The 27,035-nt window shown below is 42.0% G+C and overlaps 1 protein-coding gene across 2 annotated transcripts; it reads right to left on the bottom strand.

Annotated features, from left to right (window-relative positions):
* Positions 1-1,229: 1,229 nt before the first annotated feature.
* mbd6 (methyl-CpG binding domain protein 6) lies at positions 1,230-23,891 on the bottom strand. Of its 2 annotated transcripts, none has more exons than XM_020940828.2 (13): positions 23,725-23,891; positions 21,905-22,103; positions 15,165-15,304; positions 14,707-14,809; positions 14,437-14,608; positions 11,863-13,746; positions 10,932-11,788; positions 10,193-10,292; positions 9,970-10,115; positions 9,206-9,898; positions 8,705-8,757; positions 8,521-8,587; positions 1,230-6,171 (listed from the first exon to the last, which is right to left on the bottom strand). In XM_020940828.2, the coding sequence occupies exons 3-13, from the start codon at positions 15,278-15,280 to the stop codon at positions 6,100-6,102; spliced, it is 4,263 nt and encodes a 1,420-aa protein (XP_020796487.2). In that variant the 5' UTR covers positions 15,281-15,304; positions 21,905-22,103; positions 23,725-23,891; the 3' UTR covers positions 1,230-6,099. The 2 variants fall into 2 exon arrangements, with proteins under 2 accessions (XP_020796487.2, XP_055022053.1); XM_055166078.1 differs by lacking the exon at positions 23,725-23,891 and adding an exon at positions 22,536-22,631.
* Positions 23,892-27,035: the final 3,144 nt, after the last annotated feature.

Genomic DNA, 27,035 nt, shown 5'->3' with positions numbered 1-27,035 from the left:
ATGGGTCAATGAGAAAAATACTTTTCCCAGAAAATTCACAATTCATCGTTTTGTGTTTGTCTCTAACAATATAAAATCAAAATAAAACACATTAACTGTACATATGTACACATCTCAAAGTGTAGAAATTGCATAATTGCCTTCTTTTTCACTTTTTCTCTCTATTGATTTAAATACAGGACTGAGGGCGGGGGTCAGGGGTCAGGGGTCAGAGGGAGGACTAACTATGGGCTGTGCTTCTACGGCCACGGGTTCATTCACACAACACTACAGACGTGATCCAGACGAGACACAAGGCTTCAGCCACTGCTCAGTCTGACTACAGGAGGTTTAGTCAAACTTTACACAAGATATACTAATAATCATAAAGTTTTGAGGCTTTATATTCACCACTTTATTCCTCAGACACAGACTTCATACGTGTCAAGGTACAGAAGACACATTTCCTATTTTAAATCTCTGGTTGACGATGATTTCTTTACATTTGGTAGCAATTTCCTTTTTAAAAATGACTCTTCTTTTCCAAAACATCCCATAAACATGTTTTAAACCGTTGAGATCTCCGCAGTCAGAGTGAGCAGTGCTTTGGACAGTAGCACATGGGTCTAGTTTGAGGTGGGAGCGCAGAACAACACGGCGGAAGGACACACAAATGTTCACAGCATCAGAGACGACTGCCCACAGAAATACACACACCTGCACATTATCAAGTACTGGTCTGAATGTTTGGGATGTGGTTGGTTGAGGTACAGAGTTTTTGAAATTTCACTGAAATGTAATCGCTCAAGTATTTTTAAAGTGCATATGACAGGTTAGAAGAATCACGAAAACATACTGGAGCAAGATCGTAAATGTTGACCTAATTTCACTGTATTTTTTGGGGATTTTGTTTTTGCAATTTTATTTCCTGTTTGGACTATAGATGAATGAGTTATGGGGCGAATTTCCGTATTAGGAATTTATTTACGGACAAAAGAGAAAAATAAAAACCCCAGGATCATGTAGAGCGGGTTAATATGAACACTTTAAGACCAAAACCACAAGGCTCACAGCAGGAGTTACAGAGAGAGGTAAGACTGGGCGATAAGAGGGAAAAAAAAAAAAAAAAAAAAAAAAAAAATCACATTTTTTTTTTCACCCCATATTGATCGATCTTGATTTTCGATTCGATCTTCTTCCATCTTATTAAAAACATAGATGTGTGGACTTCAGGCATAAAGAGCAGTGTGTCAGGATCACTATAGTTTTTATTTCGTGTTGCTAGGACTGATAATTACAGTGACATATACATGGAAACTTTGGAATTAATATGTACAATATATTAAAGTCTAAATGCATAAGAACGTTACCATTGGCGACAGAAAAATGTGAGATGTCTGTGCGGTAAATGACGCCTTAAACAGTCCTGATGAAGAACAGTCACAGTTTTGTACATTTCAATAAAGGTCTTTTAACTCTACTTTTCCTCGTGTGTCTTTTACTTCTTTGGATTTGCCTGGATTTCGTTGTGTCTAAAGTGAGAAAATAATAGTTTACTAATTAATCTGCAACTTGGATTAGAAAAATAAATGGGAAACAGCAGAGGGAAGAAAGAGGAGAAAAGGTGACGAGCTGCGGCTGGATCAGAGACAAAGGGGGAGCAGGTCAGACAACTCCACACGCAGACGCACACACACACACAAACGCACACACACAGAGGCACACGCAGACACAAAGACACACACTCACAGACGCACACACAAACCCACAGAGGCACAGACGCACGCACACGCACACAGGCACGCGCAATACTCACACAGACACACACACAGACACGCACACACGACACACACACAAGACTCATACACAGACACGCACACACAAGACTCATACACAGACACGCACACACAAGACTCATACACAGACACACACACACAAGACTCATACACAGACACACACACACAAGACGCACACACAAGACTCATACACAGACACACACAAGACTCATACACACAGACACACAGAATCAGAGGGAGAGACACTGGAGTTTTGGTCACATTGTCCAGATTTGAGTCAAAACTTGTGAACACAAGACAAAGGGAAACACTGTGACTCTGGGACTTTTTCCTAAACAAGAGCATAAATCCTCGTCAGCTCCACGCGCCCTCACTGCCACACGACTGACTGTCGATTAAAAAGCACAGATCTTATCATGGAGACTGCAATCTATTTATTGATTTTGATTTTTGTCACAGTCCTAGAAATTTTATTTGGAATGCAGCGCCTAGAGGTTTAAGTCCATTTACAGTCCATGATTAGAACTCAGCACTACTTCCTGTAATTTTGTACTTCATTGAAAGTATTTTCCCACAAATTTCCATTTAACTGATGTAAAACTATGACAAATATTGACCACAGCCTCGATTCCAGCAAACTAAGATGACATGATTAGAAAAACAAAAAGAAAAACCTAACGTATGCACTTTAAAATGACCAGATAGTAGCACCAGAGATGTGTCATAAAAAAACGATTGCCGTTATTTATTTATTTATTTTTATGTATCATCAATCGTGTCTGTTTAAAAGGTACACTACGCAACTTTTCTGTCTCTGGAGGTTTTATTTTTAATGCATTGTGATTTAGGTTTTAATAACATGAAGAAAAACCACGTCCGGAAGAATTGACAGAGACTGAAATATGAACTGGAAACTAAAACAAGAATCACATTTCAGCTCATTTTTGTACAGATCTAAACTACGGGGTTGGCAGTTTTTTATGCAGAATAATGAGAATTTTCTGTTTGGGGAGGAAATTATGGCACTAAAAACTGCTGCCTTGGAGATTTGCTAATTGCATCCATTCAAATTGTGATTCATCTCCCACAAAAATGAAGCAATAACATTTTATGAAGAAGAGCAAACGGTGGATACTGAGCAGAAATGTTACATAGTGTAGCTTTAACTACGCATGACACCAACAAAAAAACGACAAAAACTATGAGCTGGATTTTTAGCTTTACCAACCACATGCCAAATTATTCAAGAAAACTTAAGAATTAATTAAGATGTCCTGAAAATTGTTAACGTGATTACATCTTCATATATTTTCTCAAATTAGTGAAAAAACAAAATGGAGTAACTGTTTTCATGCTGTAAACCTTATTTGAACAGTACAAAATCTCAGCTCTGGGTGAATGGGTCCGATGGTCGTGTTCTGACATTTACACACACGCACACAAACACACACACACATCTCGCACACAGGTTTGTTCAAGTACAGGGCGCCGTCCTAACTCACAGTAACACTACTAAAACAGTACTGGTTTGACACAACGCCACGCGAGAAAATGGCTGCCAACGGAGAAGGAAGTGCAAAGAAGTGTTATCCTTTGTGTTAAATAATAAAGGAGAGTTGGTATCACTCAAATGTGCCAGGTTTGAATGGTTTGCTCTGAAATTAGAGCAAGTTCTTTTCATCTAAATCCAATATTTTAGAAGATATTGCTAAAAGGTGGGGACTGTATACAAAAAGTGGAATAGAAATGTATTTATGTTCAAAATAGTGAAATAAAAACACCAGGATCACGTAGAGCGGGTTAGTACGAACATTTAAGACCAAAATGGGCAGAAGTTTTTTTTGGACTATAAGTGGCACTTTTTTTCATGGTTTGGCGTGAGCGAGAAACTTGAGGGACCGGCGAAAAGCGGAGGAGACTCGAACTGCAATAAAGAAAACAAAAAAGTTACCCCATTTTCCACACTATTAGATGCTCTGGATTATAAGGTGCACTGTTATAGAATGGTCTATTTTCAAACTTTTTTCACTTTAAATAAAACACAACAGTTGGATGGGTGAGTGGAACTTTGTTTGGTGCGTTCACGGTGACTCTGGGCTTTGTTCAGTTGTGGCGTGTAGGGAGGGTGCTGTCTGGGACCGTTGGATTGTCGGCGTGTTCGCAGTGACTCAGTTGTTCAGTTGTGTCTAGAAGTGGCACATTGCACTCGCTTTTTCGGTTCGTTCCTCCGTTCAGTTCCTCGTCAGCGTGGAGTGATGAGTGTGTCTGCGGGTGTTTTTCGCAACTTACATAGGTTTTTTTTCTAAATTATGCATTTTTTTTGGCTGGTGCGACTTATACTCATAGACTACCATATTTACAGGAGTGTGACACTTATACAGGGAATTAAGAGCTGACGCATCGCATATTTAAATCACCATGTTATCTTTTGTTGTTTTGAAAATGCCATATTCATCAAAATATTAGTAACTTAAGTCGGTTCCCCTTCAGAGCGCTGTCAAACATAATCAGCATGCTTGTTTGTGTATTGAGCACAGGAGCATGCGTGACGTAGGCTTGTGGATGAAGCTTTGTACAAAATCGTATTGCAAAACGTAAGGACGTTTTGAGTATTACTCAGGAGAGATCTCTAGATTACTCAAACATGCATGGATGATATCTAAACACTCTTCAAGCGCGTGTTTGATGAAGAAACGTTATAACATTGTAGAAAGCTCCAAAAAGTTGCACTTCATCTTTTTTTTCTACCAGGAAAAAGGTGAAAATCTGTTTATTTGGGTGGAATTTTGTACAAAATCATACTGCGAACCGTAAGGAGGGTTTGAGTAAGGCCCAGGAGAGATCTCTAGATTACTCAAACATGCACGGATGACATCTAAACGCGCTTCAGGCATGTTTTTGATGAGGAAAAGTTATAACATGGTAGAAAGCTCCAACAAGTCGCACTTCATCTTTTTTTCTACTAGGAAAAAAAGAAAATCTGTTTTTGATATCACACTGACCCAAAACACCTTAACTTGAATAAAACAGGGCCGTAACTAAACACAATTTTAGGAGTCATCTTTAATAGTCTGCGATACTTTTTTCAATTAGTTGACTAGTCTAATGATTACTTTTATTGTACATACATTTTTAACCAGATAAAAATGTAGAAACTTTTTTTTTTTTTTTCATTTAATAATGCAGCGCTAATCAGTAGTTATTTTAACAGGTGATTACTTAAAATAATTCCTGTTGGTCACTGCAGTATAGGATTGTGAAAAGTATCGAAAATCAGATATTACTCGATACTTAACCTAGGATCGGAATTAGATACTCACTGATAAAGATCTTGAGCTGTATCAGAACAAGTATAAGAGCACACAGATTATTATACACCCATGGGCCACTATGGAACCTACCTGGAAAACTGAATGGATTACGACTTTTAATGTCTAAATAAGGAGTGTGCAAAAATACTGAAATATCGTTACATCACATCGTTTTATGTAATGATACAGTATCGATATCGTGGGCTGCTTTATCGATGCATCGCAAAGAGTATTTTTTGGTATATTTTACTAAATTATTTTGTTACAGTGCTACCGTTTTGTTGCTTGTTCGAACTCGTTTATGAAACACATTTGACATTTTCACTGTTTTGAGGATTAACATGTTTGTGTTTCATATGAACTTTGCGCAAGAAGTGGTTTAACAAAGACTTTTAGTATCACAGCCACGATTTAACTTTATTTATATTTTTTATTGAACCGTATTGAATCGATCTGAAATATATTGTATTGCATCGTATCGAATCGTAAGATCACTGTATCGAGGTATGTATCGTATCGGCAACTTCTGAATGATACCCAGCCCTACTAAGGAGTGTTTTTTTATCATCATTGTGGTATCGGAATCAGTATTGAGCCTATTCCTTAGTATCAGGACAATATTAATGCAGACTTGAAGAAAACATGATAAAAATCTTGAGATCTGTAACTTATCATTATTATGTATTAAAGAGTATAATGACTTCTTCTCTGTTGGCAGTGATCCTCTTGCGTAAAACTAACCACCAAAACCCAACTGACCTACACCACTATCCATTGCTCCTCTACACCTCAGAGAATCCTTCGTTTTTCACACCGTTTCATACTAAGACCTACCTAACTCGTCTCTTTTTGCTCAGAGTGGTTGCAGTGACAGCGGTTGGCATGACACAGTTACTAGTGCAGTTCAAAAAGTGGTGATTGTGGAGGAGGGGGAAGGGGGGGGAAAAGGAGGAGTAGGCGGGCGGGGGGGAAAAGGAGACGTGAGCGGGGGGATAAGGAGGTGGAGTGACCAATCACTGCCTCTGGGACCGGGTGCCTCGTCTCCTCCGGCCTCGGACTGACCTATCGGACTTCAGAAGGGCCGTCTGCAAAAATCACACAGGAGAAAAAGACAAGGTAAGAGATTATACTTGAGATATTAAAGAGGGAGTATTACATTACATTTTTTCACAACTTCTGATCTAAGTTATGTTTCCTCATCACAAATAGACCTGGAGTTTTGTTTCATTTGCACGTTTAACAAACAAACCCTGCACATTTAGGCCAAGTTCTTCTCTCAGACATAAAACACACGTTCCTCATTGTGATGTGGTAACACATGAAGTGCTCCATTATGTTTTTAAACTCCACACACCTTCACTACAATCAATTCAATGATTTCAGCCCTGGAACTGCCAATCTCTATTGAACTAAAAGGTAAAATGTAGCTGTTAACTTGAAAACTACCACCACATGACATCACAAGATGGAACTGAGCATTTTAAGTTTTGCAGATGTAGACAGATTGATAAAAGTGATACTCAAACATGTGAATGAAACAAAACAACTCCAGGTCTGTTTCTGATGAGGTAACAACATTATCACATGGTTTAAAGCTCACAAGAGTCAATTCTGTGTAATATAGGACCTTTGACCGGCCCTCCAGCCTCTCTGCTCCCACATGAACTGGCCCTATGAGGCAGTCCTCAAAAGTTGTCATGGCCTATTTTTTTTTATTACTTTTTGCAAATAATAACACGCCTGCATCTTGTATTTTGTTGATTTTTTCGATTTAAAAAATGATATTTTTATTAAGTATTTATATTTATATTTAAATAATTATATGACGTATTACCATTTGCCGCTTAATTTGCCACCGAATTTTCATCACCTCAAAAACTTGAGATCCAACAGTGACAGTCACATGTGCAGAGTTCTGTAGTGCAGTTAAGGACAGCAAAATGGCGAGTGTTAAAATACGAAAAATGGACAGAGAGTGACCAGTTTTCAAAGCACAGTGGATGACCGATTATTTTTTTTGTTCAGTGTGAGGAGCGTACAGTTTGTCTGATATGTAAAGAAAGTGTGGCAGTTTTCAATATAATCTGGGTCGTCAGGGTCAATCAACCTAATCGACCTCGGCCCCCATCACAGTCACGAGTGATAATGTGGCCCCAAGAGAAAAAAGTTCGGTGACCCCTGTGCTACTTTATAACATACTGTAGATCACTGTGTTACCTTTAATTTGATTGAAAATGCTGTATTATATGATTGTTTGACCCAAACTGAACTCACAAGAGATTCCCTGCAGACTACATCTGCAGGGAGTTCATGCAACTATTCAACTATTAATAACAGAATAACATAACAGAATTATGTGTTTAATCTGCCATTTTACAATTCCAAAAATCCCAAATCCCCAACTAACTCAAAGGCTACACAGCTGCAACAGTTTACTGCAGCAAAATTTGAACGGTGCTATAAATTGAATAGCAGTGCATGCAGACGTAACCTCGCTCTCCCAGTCCTTGTTTATAAATGGGCAAAGAGAAACATAATTTCAGTTTTTTTGTATGTCCAGTACATGTGAAGAAATTGATAATAAATCTAACTTTGAATTTTGAACTTTAACTCCCTCACTTCCTTCTGCGGTTGTCCCATATAAATCCTTATAATTTTCACAAAATAGTCAACTAATACACATTTTGGACGACTCCACTAGCAGATTAATAGCCCTACTGTAAATAATGATGCCAGAAACATTATAGAATCACACACAAATGGAAAAACAATATTACCAGATGTGTTGTTTTATGGTCTACTCTTTTTTTTTTTTTTTATAAACACTACCAGTCTAAGGTTTGGACACACTTTTTCATTATAGGTTTTGTTTTTATATTTACTACTTTACTCACTATAGTTACAAACTGCAGGCATCAAGCATATAAACAAAGAAGTATGGAATTATGTAGCAAAGAAAACAAAGTTCTATCACTCTAAATGTTTTACATTTTAGACTTCCTCACAGTAGCCATGCCCTCAAAGCAAATATAAAGGCTACTTATATTTATATTTTGAATACTCTATAATTTAAAACACCGTTGGAGTTACTTCAGAGTGTCATTTACTGCATTCCACATTCATAAACTATAATGTAAATAGTGATGAGAAAAAAAAAAAGAAAACAATCAATGAAAAGGTGAGTCTAAACTTGACTGGTTCTGTTTAAATTATCATTATGAGTTGATACCACAAAAACTCAAACAAATACTGATGTCAGAAACATTACAAAATCATGACAAAGAAAAAGAACTTGACCCGATCTGTGTTTGAGGAGTAATACAGCCTATTGATGTCATGAATTGAGCTCCACACAGAGAGTGTTGTAATGAGCGGTTGCTTGGAGACCACTCCTCTGTGATCTTTGTGGGATGAGTCAGAGTCGGCGTTCTCACCGTGTCCTTTGCTTCCTCCAGAGCGGCCGTGTCCAGCTCTCTGAAGTCCTCCAGCACGTTATGAAGGCTGAGACACAGAGAATGGGCTGTTAGTCAAGTCATGTGGACAAACCTGTGTCTAAAGGTGTGTCGATGTGTAAAATGTGTGTGCGTGCATGTGTGTGTTAAACATGCAGCTGCTTACAGTTGTTTGCGTTTGCGTCCTCGTCTGGCTTCAGCCAAACCTCCAACTGCCTCCTGCAGGAACAGGACACGAGAACAGGACATGAGGCTCTGAGTCTGAGAGCATGTCACCTGAGGTTTACGAGTCATTATAAAGACTATTATTATTGTTTATTCTGTGGAGACAGAGTGTCTTTACTTAACACTTAACACATATGTCTCGCCCAAAGACATAACAAATTGTTCGCCGAGAGGAGCAAAAACCACCAACCTCCCACCCTAAGATAAAAGATGTAAATTAAGTTGAATTTGAAAAAGGCACCATGGAGATGCTGTGTGGTGCTGCCTGTGGTTTTGTCTGTCTGCACAGAGATGGAGACAGCTCTCCTCATGGTGTTTGCTCGTGATATTAAGAATTTGACCACACAAATGACCAATTGTCTCTATGGAATAAACCAGTGTAAAGTGCACTAATCCAAACTACAAATGTACTTGGAGTGAACACAGACAGAGGCAGTCTTACACTTGTGTGTTGGTCCAGCAGCATGGTCCCTGTGGTGTCCTCTCTGCAGGAGTCTCCAGGACTGAGGTACCCTGGTGGGGGCAGCAGTCTCTTCCTCTCCCCTGTGTCCGTGTATGGGCACATGGCCGCGGGCCTGGTGCAGTCCGTCTGGGCCTCCTCCAGGTAGATAGGGGGCATGTTTTTCCTGTGCAGCAGAGACACAGGCCCGTCCTCTGTGGGTCTGGGGGTGCCCTGAGCGGGGGAGTGTGCGGCCGGCTCCAGGCTGAGGCGGGACAAGTCCGGGTTCCTCAGAGAACAGGCCCTGCGCGGGCTGAGAGACACGGGGGCGCTGGCCTGAGACAGAGGGGGTGCTGGGGAGGACAGTGTCTCCAGAGGAAAGGACACCGGAGGTAAGGCACAGAAGGGTGAGGTGGGGTCAGATGGCCCCAAACGGGCCCCTTCCTCCTGCTCTCTCGCACTGACCTGCAGGAAAGAGGTGTAAATAGTGTCCATGAAGGAGGTGTACGGGTCGATCACAGGCTTGGGCCCTGCTGCTTTGGGGGGGACTACAGGGGGCTCAGGGGGAGGAGAGGGGACCTCGGGAGGCTGGGCGTCAGGGGCCATCTCATTGGCTGGAATGTCTCCTTGTGGGACGGGGCTTTCTGTTTCCATAGAGACGGGCTTCTCCTCCTCTGAAGATGTGGCAATACTCAGCTGAAGGACAGACATGAGTCATGAGAACTGCATCTACAGCAGAAAACAGACAAATGTGACTGAGCTCCCACCTGTAAGTTGTTCAGGAGGTTGATGGTTCCATCAGGGCCCTGCAGCAGAGGCATGCCCAGAGCAGAGGCCTGTACTGGAGGTAAGAGGATAGAGCCTGCCCCCAGCCCCATCATGTTCTGGAGCCCTGCCATGTTGGAGAGGTCTCCTGTAAACACACAGGTACACACAGCTCACAGTCTGGTACAGACAGAGACACAGTGGGAGACTGTAGTGTGGACTTACCTAACACGGCCGTGTTGAGTAAAGTGGGCAGGAGTTGCTGGAGGAGGGGGCTGTCTTTGCTCTGAAGAGGAAGAGGGATGAGCGTGTCCACACCTTCAGCCTGAAGTATATGGAAGATTGAAATACATACAAAAAATACTGAAAATAAAGACCTAAAATGAATGAGGTGACTGTTAGAGACAGTACTGTAGAAAATGCAAACACACATATTGTTACTAGGGGCTCTAGGAACAGTCATGTGATCACATGACCACAGCTTGTGAGATTATTCTTCTCAGACATTTTTCACATTAGTGGTCAGTGAGGGTCAGAACAGCAATCACAATGTTTAAAGTAAGCAAATTAGAAAAGACCTAATAAGGATAATATAATGTTCTCTCCAGAGACGCCCCTGTGCCCTGATGGATCTTATGACCCTCAAGGATGCACGATGTTTGTCAACTGTACAGTATAAAACCATAAACAGATATTATCTCAGATTGTTCACTCCTATGATATAAACCTGAGCTGAACGTGACTTTGTGAATAAACTTATGTCTGGCCTGATAAGTGTCAGTCATGTCACTCCTACAGCAGAAGCGAGTCAGTTCTACCAGGGGTGGAGAGCCAAAAACCAGCGGAGAGTAGAGAATTAAATAATGTATGAAAGATCTTAAAATATATGATTTGTGTAAGTTTATAACAGACAACACACAGACGGCTTTTGGTGAGAGGACCTAGAGGGCGTGCAGGGTCCTACCTGAGGCGGGGTTTGTTGGGTTTGTTGTGCAGGACCTAACTGAGGGTTGGGAGGCGGGTGGAGCTCGGCGGAGCTCAGGGCAGCAGTGAGGAGGGCGGGGCTAAGAGGCAGGAAGGTGGTGGGGGGAGGGAGGAGCAACTGGCCCTCTGACCCAGCTGAGAGAGGGAGCAGGCCCTGGGGCAGCTCCAGGAGGCCGGTCCCAGACAGGGCCGAGGCGTCCATGAGACCAGGGCCTTTGTCCAGAGACAGACTGTCCAAAGCGGGCTGCTGAAGGGGCACCTCCAGGCTCACCTGCCCCACACCAGACAGAGGCTGCCCCAGCAGCAGAGAGGCCATGAGCAGAGCCTGCAGTCCAGGCTTTTCAGACAGGCTCAAGTCCCCGTCCTGCCCCGGGATAGAGGTGGGGCTGGCGGCCGGTGGGATGGGGTTGACCAGCCCCAGAAGGTTGAAGGGCAACTCCCCCTGAGCGGCGCTCAGCAGGGGCAGCAGAGGGAACAGAGGGTTCATCTGCTTGTGTTGGTCCTGAGACTGGATCAGTAAAGGCTCCGGCTGCTCAGACAGACCTGCCAGGGCCTGTGGAGGGTGTGGGGGGGTTCCCTGCTGCCCACCGAGCCACAGGCCTCCCAGGGGTAGAGAGGCCAACACAGTGGGGTCCAGCAGAGAGGGCAGGCTCCCACTGGAGAGCAACTGCAGGAGCTGCTCCTGGTTCATGAAGGGAAAAGCCTCAGCCAAAGGAGACGGGGCAGAGTCACCCACAGTGGCGGCCAGGGCCAGGGCAGGCGCAGGGGGTGCGGGGCTGGCTGTGGGCTTGGGCACTGGAGACTCCTTTGGGTCCAAGCACACAGGTTCCTCTGAACCTGGAAAACAAAGGATTTATAGCATCAAAACTCAACAAGATAGAGTCAAACAAAAACAGAGAGGTGCCCCTTACCTGAGGCGTGGTTTTCTTGGGAAGACATCACATGTGGAGTGAGGGTGGGGTCGGCCTGGGCCTGGGCGAGCAAGGCCAACACGTGGGTGCTCAGGTCCAGCGGTTTGGGGGAGCCAGGCGTGGTCCCACTGCCCTGACACTGGCTCATCTCTGCTGGAGCAGAGTTCGCTACAGAACTGTGAGGTGAGGACTCCTGCAAATGAGTCTGGGAGAAGGAGGGAGCTGATGATGTCATAGGAGAAGACTGTGCAGTAGGAGACAGTCTCTGTGGGGGGCTGGACTCTGAGAGCACAGGCTGAGGGTGAAAGAGGGCAGGGTTAGTGTCGCTGGTCTGTTTTGTGTAAGTGCTGGGAAAGATAGGGGCTTTGTTCATTGGTTTAGTGTCTCCATTAGCGTCAGCAGATGCAGAGGCATTCTGTGCATTCTGGACACTGAGCAGGTGGAGCAGAGCGGACAGGGGTTGTGTCGGAGGCTCTAGGGCCAGAGGAGAGCCTGTAGTGAAGTCCAGCGCCTCTGTTTGCCCTTTAGTCCTGGAGAGGGCTGCCAGGCGAGGAGCGGGGAGCCGGAGCTGCTTCTCCAGAGGGAGGTGGTGGCTGAGGAGCGCTGAGGTAGAGGAGAGACGAGGAGTGGACAGGTTGATGGCAGTGGGACAGGACTCTGACGCACCGCTCCTGGGCCCGTTCACCAGTGGCTGAGCTCCCCGCACTGCGCTCAGCACCGTGGGGGACCTCCTCTGGCGCTTCCTGTGGGAGGCTCCACGCTCACTGTGGGACTGTGCAAGAGGGTGGGAGGGGTGGAGGAGAGAGGGGTGAGGAGGCCCGGGGCAGGCCGTGGAGGGGAGGGGAGCGTGGCTGTTATGTAAAGTGCTGTTTGTTACCTTCGACTTGTGCTGCTGCTGAGACTCTTTCACACCCTCCAGAGAAGAGTCCACGCTCACAGAGGGGCTGCCCGCATTGGGTGCTTGTCCCTGGGTTATCTGATTGACTATCTGGGCTTTGGCAGCCGCCGAGAGCAGGCTGCTGGCAGGGAAAGGAGACTGGTGGGGTCTGCTGTGACTGTGGTGGTTTGCAAAGGGCATGTGTGAGTTTGAGGGACCAGAGCTCAGGCCGAACCCAGAGGGGCAGGGGACACGAGGGTGTGGGGGCTTCTGGGGCAGAGGCTGGTGGCTTTGGCTGCTCAGGACAGAGGGGCTGATGGGGAAGGGGAGGTGGTGGTTATTAGCACTGCCTGAGTGTTTGAATTGCTCCAAAAGGTCTTCTAGTTTGTACTTGGGGAAGTGTGTGTTTGTATTGGGAGAAGAACAGGGCAGAGGGGAGTGAGGAGAGGAGGACGTGGACTTCCTCCTCCCTCCTGCCTCTCCGTGCTCTGAGGCTGGGGAGGGGGAGGCGGAGGGGTGCCTGGAGCGCTGTTGAGGAGACACAGAGAGATGAGAGGGGGGGCTGGACAGAGGAGAGCCGTGTGGGTGATGGGTCTGTGCCCGAGTTCCAGCTAAAGTCATGGGAGAGGATGGAGGTGGAGAGGAGAGAGGGCCAAAGCGAGGGGAGCCGGGCGTGTCTGGGGTCTTGGGTGTTCTTTGCCCTGGACATGGGCCATGTGGGGTGGGAGTGTGCGGGGACCTGTAGCCAGAGAAGGACTGGTTAGCGGCGGAGCAGGGGGGCAGGGGAGGGGGGTGGTGGAGTCTTCTGATGGAGTCTAAAGGGTGGTGGTTGGAGCTGTGCAGGACAGGAGACGAGCCGTTCTGGGGGTAGATGAAGCGCCGCGGTGATGGGGGGCTGACACAGGTGTTGTGAGCTCGTCCTGGGACCAACGGGAGTTTGGGGTGGTCTTCTCCTCGCTCCCCGTGAGGCCTCTTTGGATGGCAGCTGTCCACACCACTGGTGACCTCTGAAAGAGACAGACAAAGTTCATGCAGGGCTTTTCAGTAAATAATGACAACACATTTGTATACAGCTATTTTTCACCTTCATGGCACTCAAAACACCTAAGTACTCACACAGTCAGTTGAGCCACATTGTAGGCAGGGAGGTGCAGGGTTCCCACTCTTTTTCTCTGACAATTTCAAAACTTTTCCAAAACTTTTCCATAACTTTTCCATAACTTTTCCATAACTTTTCCATGACCTAAAGTGAATTTTCACCCTACATGTGTAGAATTGATCAGACTTTTAGGGCCAAGTATGAAATGTTAACCTTTTCCACTCACCTTATGGGTTAGTATTATAGTTTTTTAACATTCAAAATACTGTCAGTGCGTCTATTGTCGTCTCTTTTAAACAAAAGGCGCAGACATTCAGAAATAATCATAATAGCCTAAAGATAAGTTAACAGAACGCTGTAGTTGTAGTTTTCCAGGCCTGGAAAATGACATTTTTAATTTCCATTACAGTGGAAACCCTGCAGATGGGCTAAGTGTCGTGCCCAGTGACACAACAACAGTATGCACGTGAGAGAGTTGGGATCAAACTGCCAGTCTGTGGGTCAGTGAATTTCACTGCCATAATCCGGTTTAAACTAGACTTGGTGTGGAACACAGGGATAGAAGTAACTGGACTTAAGGCAGCAGTGGGAGACTCACCGGGGTGGTGCAGGGAGGAGAAGGGCAGCTGGGAGGCCTGCATGCTCCGGCACAGAGCAGCCATGGCCACCACTTTCCTCCGGTGGTTACACAGTTTGGTCATGTCCTGCTCCACTTTACCCACAGGCTGGCTGCACTGCTCCACCTTCACCCCCAAAGCAAAGTTAAATACCTGAAAAGAAATAAGAGAGTTTATAAATATTAGTTATACTGTTATTTCCCACAGATCCATATGTTACTGCAGAGGTCTTGGGCGACAGTGACGTTTACCTTGTGGAGAACAAGTGGGCACTCCAAGCCACATTTGCAGGTGCCATCAGTCAGCAGGTAGGTTTTCACCTCGTCCAGAGAGAACAGGGAAGTACCACTGGGACTGGAGGGAGAGGGGGGCGTTAGTGTCAGACCACATGTCATAGGTACTTTTTCTTTGCACTAGAGGGAATTTTTTGGTGATTTTTTTCTGTACCACAAAAACATTTGGGTTGTAGAGGGTTGAATTATGAACTTCTATGACTCACTCTAGAAACAAACTACTAAAGAGTTGCCTTCTGATACATTTTCTGAAACTTTTTTTTAACAATATAGTACATTTAGAATAGTTTTTGTGGGATAATTTTGCTTTCAGTATTGTCATTTATCGTCTATATTTACATCAGGAATATATTGGCGTTAAAATTTTGTTATCATTACAGGCCTGACAAAGACACAGAATCAGATGAGCTCCTCACCTGATGTAGAGGACCCGGGCGCCCTCCACCCGGCGCTGCCAGCCGATGGGCACGTGTACGGCAGTGTTGTGGAGCCCATCCTGGTCCCCACTGACTGTCTCACTGCCTCCCATCATTTCACTAACAAGGCCTTGGAGCACCTGTAAATACAAACTAATCAGTCTGCATCGTTTTTATACACACAATACAACAATATTAAGTCCATCAGTAACCTATTTAAAGAGCTTATATTACTGTATTTTCCGGGCTATTAGGCGCTCTGGATTATAAGACGCACTTGTCCTTAAAAGGTCTATTTACGAACTTTTTTCACAAATAACCCGCACCGGCTTTAAACTAAACACAACAGTTGGATGGGTCAGTGGGACTTTGTTTGGCGCGTTCACGGTGACTCTGGGCTTTGTTCAGTTGTGGCGTGTAGGGAGGGCGCTGTCTGGGACCGCTGGATTGTCGGCGTGTTCGCAGTGACTCAGTTGTGTCACATTGTGGCACATTGCACTCACTTTTTTGGTTCGTTCCTCCGTTCCGTTCCTCGTCCCCATGGAGTGATGAGTGTGGCTGCGGGTGTGTTTCGCTGCTTGGTCGCTGTCTGCTCTGTGTGTGTTTGCGTGCGCTGCGGGTGGTGTGGCTTTGTAGTTTACTGAAGTCGTGCTGGGACACCCGAGTGGATTCGTGTATGGGGTGCTCTGAATTGTGGCGCACAGTCATTTTTTGATGAGGTTAGAGGCTTAAGAGCGCGTCTAATAGCCCAGAAAACACGGTACTCATACCATTTTCTCATCTATGTTATAATGTTGTTTCCTCATCACAAACATACCGGGAGTTGTGTTTTGATTCATTCACACATGTTTAAACATCCTGCATATTTAAGAAGCGCTTTTCTCAAATGGAAAACGCCATTTTCAACCTTGTGATGTCATGTAGTAATACACAAAGTATTCCACTGTGTTTTTAAACTCCCTACACCAGACATGTCAGATTCAGGCCCAGAGACATATTTATATTTGGCCCGTATCAGATACGTATTAGAGCTGGCAGGCCGGCTGGTGTGTCAGTATGGCCCATGCACTGCTAATACTACAAATCCCAGAATGCTTTGGAAAAGTGTTGGAGCATGTTGACTGAAAACATTTAAAAAGGAGTTTAAAAGCTACAGATAGGCTATAGAGACATTATTTATTTAAAACTGTTATTATTTTATATTTAGCTTGTTCTGGATTTAATATTTAAGCAAAACTATTATTAAACATTTATTTAAATAAGAAAAGGTTTAACATTATATATCTCAAAAGAAGAGAAAACATGCAGATGTTTATGAGATCACACGGTGGAATACAGCATTTTAAGCTTTGGAGATGTAGACGGACTAATAATACATGTGTGAATCAAACAAAACGCAACTCCAGGTCTGTTTTTGAGGAGGTAACAGAATTCTAACATGGCTTGAAGAGAACTACTGAAAAGTAAAAAAAAACAAAAAAAAACGTTTATGGTAACTAAATTTAAGTTTACAAGAATAAATGATAATCAGACTGTGATCTAACCAATGTCACATGAATACAAGAGGCAAAGCTGTAAGTGTCAGTGATGCTGGCGGATCATGTGGCAATCTACTGCTGCATTGTGGGATTTAAACAAAGGAGTTCACACCCATGTCCTCAAGGTTTGCGCCAAAAGTTCAGCTGAGATTTTTTTTTTTTTTTTTTTTCTGAGGACACCACAAACACTCCCTGTGACTTCAGCTTGAACAGAGTATGGACAATGAAAATGAACACTAGATATCCATGTTTCCTAAATCAGATATGTGGTGCCATTTTTGTTTTAAGTTTTGATTCGCCCAATATGGAAACAATGAAATAATCTGATTTTATTTTTGTAAACTTGCAGAAATGTACTAAAATGTGGCTGAAAATGTCTTGGTTGAGGGTCAAGTATCCTACAAAAAGTGAATAGACTGTAAAATAAAAACACAAATGTTTGATAAACTAATCAGCTACTTTTATGAAGCATGTGTCAACCACAGACTGTAAATATATGGACAAAACTAATCCGTGAGCCGCTGCGTTCCAGACTCCATTTCAACTCCAATTGACTTTACATTTGAAAAAGTCACCCCGTCTCTTTAACTGCTGCTGTGAGCCTCTTCACTTTGGTCTTAAAATGTTTGTATTAACCCACTCTATATGATCCTGATTAAGAAGTTGCTGATACAATACATATCTCGTGGGCTTTCAATTCAATACGATATATTTCAAATCAATTGGATACAGTTCACTAAAAAATACAGGCTAAATCATGGCTGTGACACTAAAAGTTTTGTTAAACCACATCTTATGTAAAGTGAATTTGAAGCACATCTATTTTAATCATCAAAACAGTGAAAATGTCAAATATGTCACATGAACGTGTTTACTTCCTCTGAACAAGCAACAAAACTGTGGCTGTAACAAAATAATTTAATAAAATATACACCAAAAAAATACTCTTGGCGATATATTCATTCAATGTTTTTGCACACCCCTAATCCTGATGTTTTAATTTTGCTGTTTTATACGTAAATAAATTTCTATTCCTAATATGGAACTGGCTCCCAATTCACTCCCGTCACTGCAGGCCTCGTGAGCTTCATTTGACTGAAGACGAACAGAAATTTATTAACAGACAAAATAGCAAAATAAAAACACCAGGATCATGTAGAGAGAGTTAATATGTAATATATTAACATTTTAAGACCAAAATGGCGAGGCTCACAGTAGCAGTTACAGACAGAGGTGACAATTTTTCAAAGTCAGTTGGAGCCAGAATTGATGGAGCCGGTGAGAGATAGTATTTTGACCCTGGGGTGAACATACCGCTACATGATCATTATTTCTCATGTATTTTACTTTTATTATATATTATTGCTACATATTCACTTTCTTTTAAGGTATTTTAAGGAATGTTTTGATGGATAATGACTTGGTATTTTGTGTAAATGTAATGTTAAAATTGCATATACATGTCACTTTTTATATTGTATTTTACATTGTTACGGTTTTTTGCTTGCTATGTTCAGATAATCCTTAATCATAATGTCAATTTAGGCAAAAGTTTGTAAGAATAATGACCTTGAATTTAGTAATGTTGTGCTATAATAAACATACTGGGGGGGTCAGATTACTAAAGCCATAGGATTTTGTCCTCCTTTATATATAATTGATCATTGTCAATATTCATCTAACATTACTTCTTACTTTACATCATCAGAACTATAACATATTGGGGGGGTCAGATTACTACAGTCATAGGTTTCCTCTATTTAACTACTCAGTTGATCCGCCCTGTCTATTTGAACAAGATTCCAAATCATTATAGATCACGTTGATTACCTAACTCATTAATAACTACTAATCTAATTTTCAGTAAAATATGTGTTTAAACAACTAAGTCATTTTTAACATTCAAAAGTTATAATCGACATAAAAAAAAATACATCTGAGTTCTCAAAAAGCACTTTTAAATATGTCAATAAGTTTTAATTTGCAGATATAGTATTAATATTCAAAGTTTTTCTATAGAAATGAAGTTCTTTATTAATAAAATATAGATTTTCATAGGGGGGTCAACATACTATAATAGGATTCTAACCCCGGGGTCAAAATATTATATGGTATGTTGACCCCGGGGTCACCTCACCGCGGGGGTCAAAATCCTATACCATACCAGAACTGCCCCCGTGCTCACTTCCTATTTGGTAGATAGAGGGTAAACTATGTCCACACAGTCTATGGTTTCAACAGAGGAAGAGATTTTGTGTACCATTCAGAGCCTAATCTCTCACCTCAGATTAATCCTGTTTGTTACTGATTCCCGCATTAATACAGCAGAAGTCTGTGTCATCGTCTGTGTGAAGGGGTGTAATAAAGAAAACAAACACACAAGCATACGAGGCGAGTGCATGAATACTCTTGGCTGAAAACGAAACACTGGAGCGGCGCGTGACTCTATGGCGTGACCTGGGTGAGGAGCGTGTCACCGTAATTGTAGCAGTGATGTTAAATGAAAAAGTTTGTTTCATCTGCGTCATTTCTACAGTTTAACACCTGTCACCAGGCAACGGAGGCCTGGCACAGTCTGGACGCTCTGATTGGGTGTTGCGAAGCTGGTCACAGGCAAACCTTACAATATTAGGTTTTGGAGCTGCAACCTGGCAAATAGTGCTAACAGAATCACACCAGACAGGAGTGAGGAGTGAGACAGAGCAGTGCCGCCACAAATAATCACTAACAAGAAGCACTATTCATGCCACGCCTCCCCGAACATGTGCACAAACCCAAATCATGCTTAAAATCAGGCAAAGACCCTCTAGTGCACAGATGTCAAACATACGGCCCGGGGGCCAGATCCGGCCCTCCAAGACCTTTAATGTGGCCCTCAGCTGATTTTCTACTTAAATATTTGAATTATATTTTCTATTAAAATATTGGTAATTTTCTGCATCGCTTAGCATAGCAGTGTCTCCAGTGTCTCTGTGCGTGGCCCCTTCCACCAGAGCAGCACAAATGAAGATTTGTCTCTTTCCAAATGCTCTTAAAAGACGATCGCATTGACTGTTGACCGTGACACCCTCATCAACAAAATGTCAAAAATGAGAAAAGTGGACGCTGAGTGCAGGATTTTCCAAGAAAAATTGACTTATTCCTATTTGCATACAAGATAATGTTAAAACATTGTGTTGAAATAGAATTTTTCTTAAAGTTTCAGGTTGTTCATAATATTATAATATTATGTAAAAGAAATAGTTCATCAATTAAAAAAGATTTCTGTAATTGATTTGCGTTTCTCTGCACAAATATTTGAACTTATTGTTATTTTTGGGGTTTACATGACGTGAGTTTTCTGATCCGGCCCCTTTGGGATCAAAGTAGGTTGGATACGGCCCCCGAACCAAAATGAGTTTGACACCCCTGCTCTAGTGTGTAGTCATCCTTATAAACAGACAACTGGATCCAGACAATACGTTTTTGTACGGAAAATAAACGTCAATAAGTAGTCTCAGCTTGCTAGACAATATGTGGACTATTATCACTTCACTAAGCTTACACAGCAAGTTTCTGGTCTACCTTGCAGCTTTTGACATTACTTTTTGACACTGTAATGCAGAAGATGTCCACGGCCCATTACTAATCCTTAGGTGTGTAACGATATCAAAGTCTCATGATATGATATTGTCATGGTATGAACCTGACAGTACAATATTTATTGCAATATCATGGGAAAGCTCACGATATCGTGGAGAGGCTCACAATTAGGGATGTAACAATTTCCAAATCTCTCAGTACGATATTTTCATGATATACATCTCACGGTACAATATTTATTGTGATATTTTGTGGAGACTAAACAGCTAAAACTGTTAATAATATTCAACGTTCTCCTCTTAAAATGCCTTGACAAGACTTAATCCAAAGAACTAAAACTTAAAAGTGTTATAACTGTTATTTCTTCTTGTCATCTGCACTAAAATGGAGCAAAGGATCATGGTCTATGTAGTCCCCACTGTTTTTTTTTTTTTTTTTAACTATTACTGCACCATAACTCTTAATTTAAGCAAAGACACTTGTAATTCGATATATTGTGATGGACCACGATATTATTGTGAGAACTCTGACAATATATCACAACATGATATTTCGGTTATTGTTACATCCCTACTAATCCTGACTGATCTAATATTAGACTCAGACAAACTTTACTGATCCACAAGGGAAATTATCTGGACACAGCTGCTTACACGTTACAGTATAATATAATAACAAAGATTATACAACACCAAACAAATATTCAAAAATTAGACACGCTACATGATAAACTATGTTACTGTCTCATGTCTAGAACTGAAAATCTCTGCTGAACTAAAGGTAAAAGGTAGGCTGGTGCCACCTAGTGCCTCCGCTCAATTTCATTTCTCTCCAGTTACTAAGTCAGGAATCAAAATACACTAGACGGTTTGCAAAACCCCCGAAAGTGCAAGTTCAGGCACCAGCCAATCAGCGAAGAGCCATATATTCAATATATACATTCATATTGTCAATGATTCCCAAAATAGAGGATTTAAAGCTGGAATAAAGAGAATGTTTGGTGAATTTCATCAAGGGGAAAGACATTATTGTCCTTCCTACGGGATTTGGGAAAAGCTTAATACACCAGTTAGCCCCGATCAACGGCATATTACATACGTCACGACCAAATAGCCACGATTGGATAAATGATAAAAAGTATCTGCCTACAGTTGAGCGAATGAAATTTAAGGTGAGGTCAGACAGTTTGTACAAAGAGAAATGAAGTGAAACCAGATGAATCAGGCTAGGTAAAAGGAGCTGTTAACTTGAAAACTACTGCTTCATGACATCATAAATTGGAATGGAGCATTTCGAGCTTTAGAGATGTAGACAGACTGATAATAAAGGATTACTCATGTGAGAATGAAATGAAACACAACTCTGGGTATGTTTTTGACAAAGTAACAAAATTATAACATGTCTTAAAGTCATGAACATTTTGTGTAATACAGGACCTTTAAGTCACAACTAACCAAAACAGCAGTTATACAAAGAAAAGGGTTTGTTATCTTCTAAACATTGTTAATTTAGTATTTAATGTACAAAAGTAAAAGAATGGCTTAATCCAGACAAGTGTTATGAAAATCACTCACAATATATGCTCGATTTCGTTTTGAGAAAGAAGACATGTCTGCATACCTTGTCATGTTTGAGAAGCCTGCTGGTTTGGGCTATGGTCTCCTCTGTGTGTACGACATGCTGGTGGGTCTGAAGCGCACACACTGCTCGTAAACCGAGGCCCAGATGTCGGGCACAAAAATCTCCACTCGGAAAATGTCTCCAGCGGGTTTATTTATTCATTCCCATCTGATCCGGAGCTTGCATGAAGTCGGGGCGCCTGCAAGCAGAGGTGGAGGAGGTGGATTATGTAATCTGACAAGGAGACATGCGATGCACAGATACTTCACACAATTCAATGCAACCACTTCAAATAAAGCATCAGTCTTGTCTCGTGTTGCTTAAACGTGAAATAAACAGTAGTAGTTGACAGAAAGCCGCTTAGAAGAATGCGTTGGTTACTTTTAAGTGGGTGGGTGTGTTGGGAAAAGGCCCGTCGCGGTACGGCATGTTTACGCTACAAACCACGCACAAACAAGCCCCCAAAAAACTAACTATCGGACAAAAGCATATCCGAAACGACCCCTGACTGGACCCGTCTTTAACAACGCCAACATATGCATTTCAAACATGTGCAGGCGTGTAAGAATACTCAAAAGAATCACCGACAGGCTACATGCTAAGCTAAATGCTAAGCTAACGGCTAGCTTACTTTGTACTGTGTTGTCGTGACAGCTGTCAGGAGCACAAAACGCACACCGCCGCTTCACTTCAACTTTTAACTTCTATAAATAAGGATATGGGAGCACATTTTAAATAAAAAATGATAAATTTTCACACTTAACACTACTAAACCACATAAATTCATTAGAGATTTAATTTTGGATAACATTCAGTACGAGCATCCACAGTCTATTTGGATTTTACGCACACCTAAATCATCTAATATTTAAGCAAGGCCTGTATTTCTGCTCCTAAAAAATTTTAATTATATAATATTTAACATGCAATTTGTTCTATTACATTAGGGTGAGCAGAATTTCAAAATAAACTGGGACGCCCCGGTTTTTTTAAGTTTAGTAATAATAAAATTGTGAAACGAGTGCGTAATTATAGAAAATTGTTATGCAGATCGTTCCTGACTAACATGTGAGGCAGTATAGTCACATTTTCTTTGCGTTTTGGTTGTTTTTAAGCAGATTTTTTTTTATTTTACCTAATCAAATCACAATGCATGAGTCTTTTTACTGTTGCCAGGGATCAGATTGGTCAAAAATATGGATAATTCTTGTATAAAACTGGGACAAATCACTGGTTTTGTATAAATCTGCTAGGACAGGGAACGCAGGGCTCAAAACTGAGACTGTCCCGGGTAAAAAGGGACGTTTGGTCACCCTGATTTACGTGTACTTTGACGTCTGTATTTGATCTGTCTTAATCTTGCATTGTAATTGCCAAAACATCCCAAGTAGCAAGCGCCAACTCCACAACTAATATAATTTAGACTTGGAACAACTTTAAGCAGCACTTGGGTAAAAGCAAAAGCGCAAAAGGCAAGAGATTAAAAGTTAAATTCAAGTTTCAAATGCGAAGCTTGTGCGTTATTGTGGACATTAGCGGGACGTTTCAACCCGCCTCGTCCCAGCTTTCTGCAAAGTTTGGGAGTCGCGGGAGAATTTAGCAGACGGGCTAACGAAAATACATCAACAAAGCCGTTTTTACAACACGATTCCCGTCTCCTGAGTAAAAGACAAGGGTGTTTAGACTGTTCGGCTTTTACGTTTAATGCACGCACGTCCCAGCACCGTGCAAAAAAAACAACAAAGGGCAATAACGCTTCATTTTCCTGCGCCTCTCCATGCTAAGGCTAAGCTAGCAGAGCGAAGTGGGCACAAATGTACTTGAGTGTGGAGTGTCCCGAACAGGGCTGCAGGATGCTCCGAGCGCGCAGATGTCCCGGTGGAGCTCAGTCTCTGCCCGTGTGGAGTGTCTTGGATTAACATAGATCCACGAAGCATAACCGCGCAGACACAAGTACTCCCCAAATTCACAGTTGTTCAGTGTTTTTTCTTTATGGATTCCGAGCAAAAAATATGGAGTTTTGAGTTGCGCAGGCGCAGTGGGGGTGCACACCAGAGCGACCGTAGCGATAGCAACGCTGCCGCGGGCGCCATCTTGTGACGGTAGGAAGCGCGGCTGTCACTCACCAGTTTGTAATCTTTTAATGGGCCAGACGTCCCTATTTACACGGGACAGTCCCCAAGTTTTGAGCCCTGTTTCCCCTGTCTCATCAGATTTATCCAAAACCAGTGATTGGTCCCAGTTTTATACATAGAAATGTCCCAGGTGTCCTTATTTTTGACCAATCTGAGCTAAATCAGGACTAAACTAAGATTAAACCAGGACTACATCAACTCTAAACCAGGACTAAAACCGGACTGTCACATTTTTTTTTTTTTTTACTAATCTGACCCTGCCAACAGTAAAGAGGAGCGTAAATTGTCATTTGTTTAGCCAAAATACAGAAATCTATGTTTGAGAAAGACCATAAAGCAAAACAAAACAAAACAAAAAAATGCAGCAACATAAATCCCTCAGATTATGCCTGACATGAAAATGAACAATATTACATGCTCTTTTCACAGTTGTATTTATCATTAACCATCCCAACCCAGGTGTGTCCCAGTTTAGAATTTTGAAAATCTGGTCACCCTACCTTTTCATTCAAACTCCTTTAACTATTTTAAAATTTATAATCTTCACAGACTAATGGGAAACAAATTTAGGATGACTACACGTCCCTATTTACCTGCAGTCCCAGTTTTGAGCCCTGTGTCCCCTGTCCCAGTGGAATTATATAAAACCAGTGATTTGTCCCAGTTTTATACAAGAAATGTCCCAAGTGTCCCTATTTTTGACCTGCCAACAGTAAAGAGAGGCATAGATTGTCATTTGTTTAGGTAAAATTACGGAAAACACAAAGAAAATGTGACTATATTGACTCGTATGTTAGTCATGAATGGGCTGAGTGCAGAACAATTTTCCTTAATTATGCACTATTTTGACAGTTTTATTGTTACCAACCACTCCAAACGAGGGGTGTTCCAGTTTCTGATTTCAAAGACTGGTCACCTTAAACAAGATGTAATTTATTTTTTTAATAGATGCGTTCATATTGTTTCATTCTCATATAAAGACCACTGTAGCCCTACACATGAGCAAAGGAAATACAAGGAAATAGTTTATATCTACATTAGTCTGCAAGTGTTCTCCAGTTTGTATTAAACATTAAGGCTACTTCATTTTTTTTGTGGGTAGCCTATATTTTGTGTCACTAAAGCCAACTGCTGAAAAAGACTGAGAACCACTGCTCCAGTATGGCTGCTGGATGAGACACTGACACTCTCCTCTAGAGTTTTATTCCCCTCAGTCTGGGACCGCTGGGTCTGCTGCACCACAGATGCCCCAGGATTTCTGTGGTGGTAAAGCTCCAGACAGACACAGTGAAATACTGAGGCAGTTTTGGCCCTAGCTTGTTTTTTTTAATGAAGATTTCAGATTATTTTATGGTGCCCCCCTTCCTCTATTTGTGATGATACATAATCGTACAAACTGACAACACTCCTGTCCATCTATTACAACCTGTTAATCTTTAAAAACATGTTCCAATCCTTACTGAATTAATAGGGAACACTATTTCATTCTTATTTTGGAGAATTTAGATCATTATTTATTAGAGGTGGGCCGAGATACAATTTCCACAGGACGAGATGAGACAAGAGATTGGATCAAGATGAGATTCTGAAATTTTTTAGGCTATAATAAATACATTGTGCAATTCAGTTTCCAATTTTAGACTCACCATTTTTGATTTACATTTTTCAATATTTCTGCTGTCACTGTAGCTCTGCTTTATGGGACTACACATTCTCAAAAAATGTAGCTCGCCAGTACTGTATTTTTTTCAGTCTAAACATAAAAGCAAGAGGAAAAAGTCTCACAAGATAATTTTTAGAATGTGTGCACGATCTTGCGGCGATTTTGTCTTGCGAGATCTTGTGGCACGAGATCTTGTCCCATCCCTATTATTTACTGAAACTTTGTGTGAGCTTCAGTTTGGCAAATTAAAGTCAACAACCTTCCAAACAACACATAAGGGTGCACTTCAGTACTCAAATGTCAAATAGCCCTAGGATTTGTTTTTCCATAGCGTTTTTTATTTTGGAGAAGCCTAATGAGACTTAAAGCTGTGAATGGAGAAGAGGTGCATTTATCAGAAAAAGTTGAGTGGAGTAAAAGCCAGGAAGCACTGCTCAAGGACATGTAATCGGCCCCGGATAAGCGGAAGAAAATGGATGGATGGATGAATGAATAATGCAAATGATAAAGAAATGGGCCAGACTTCTTTTCTTGTTGTTGATGCCACAGTATAAATGACAGTCAACCAAAGATGTTCATTTTGTCTTCTTATGTACTTTAATTTCTTGGTTTCTCTTTTAAAGTGTATTTACCTTGTTGACATGTTTCGGCTGCTGCAGAATCTTCTGAAAGCCTAAAATCTGCCATATCAGAGCACTGGAAAAAAATAACCACATTATGGTTTGGGACGGGGCTTGGGTCGTTAGATCAGAGAACAAAAAGTTCAAACGCTGGATCAGGGAAGTCACTGAAATCAGGAAACAAGGCACAGACAGCATTGACCGTGATGACAGAGAGTTCCTCCTTTCAAACACCTGGGACACCCTCCTCCAGAGAACACCTGGTGACTGGAGGCGTGGTCAGTCTAAGCGACCTGCAGGTCCATCAGTCTGACAACGCCAAAAAGAAGTAATAACAACGCTTTTTTACGGTCTTGAGCACATTTGGACTCGATCTTGTCTCGGTCTCGATGGCTCTTGGTTTTGATCTTATCTCGGACTCGAGGTCTAACACTCAACGTGTGCAATCTTATTTAATTATGGCCGGTAAATGTGCAGAGGCTAAATATCACTACAAAACCAGTAAAATAATGTCACTGTAAATGTTATGAACTTTAAAAAACTTACTTGATTCACTTTGAAGCAGTTTTCTGTAAAGTGCCAGTGGAAGTCGGATTAAAGAAGAGTTTCTCAAACTGTGGGTCAGGGTGCAAAAAACGGGCACAGAGTTTAAGCTTAAGTGCAGTACAGTTTGCTTGGCCTATTTTAAGCTTAAATTAATATTAATCAGATAA

The sequence above is a fragment of the Boleophthalmus pectinirostris genome, unplaced genomic scaffold (genome assembly GCF_026225935.1).
Source record: "Boleophthalmus pectinirostris isolate CB_2022bp ecotype Guang Dong unplaced genomic scaffold, ASM2622593v1 HiC_scaffold_8, whole genome shotgun sequence".
In the NCBI taxonomy this organism is placed as follows: domain Eukaryota; kingdom Metazoa; phylum Chordata; class Actinopteri; order Gobiiformes; family Gobiidae; genus Boleophthalmus; species Boleophthalmus pectinirostris.
Note: the sequence above shows the minus strand (reverse complement) of the source record. Positions and strands in the feature narration are given on the sequence as shown.

Coding starts and splice junctions, on each gene's coding strand:
- mbd6 (XM_020940828.2), bottom strand. CDS start 15,280: ATGATGGGAGGCAGTGAGACAGTCAGTGGGGACCAGGATGGGCTCCAC. Junction 14,609..14,706: donor GCCCACTTGTTCTCCACAAG/GTAAACGTCACT, acceptor ATTTCTTTTCAG/GTATTTAACTTTGCTTTGGG. Junction 8,588..8,704: donor GGACGCAAACGCAAACAACT/GTAAGCAGCTGC, acceptor TCTGTGTCTCAG/CCTTCATAACGTGCTGGAGG.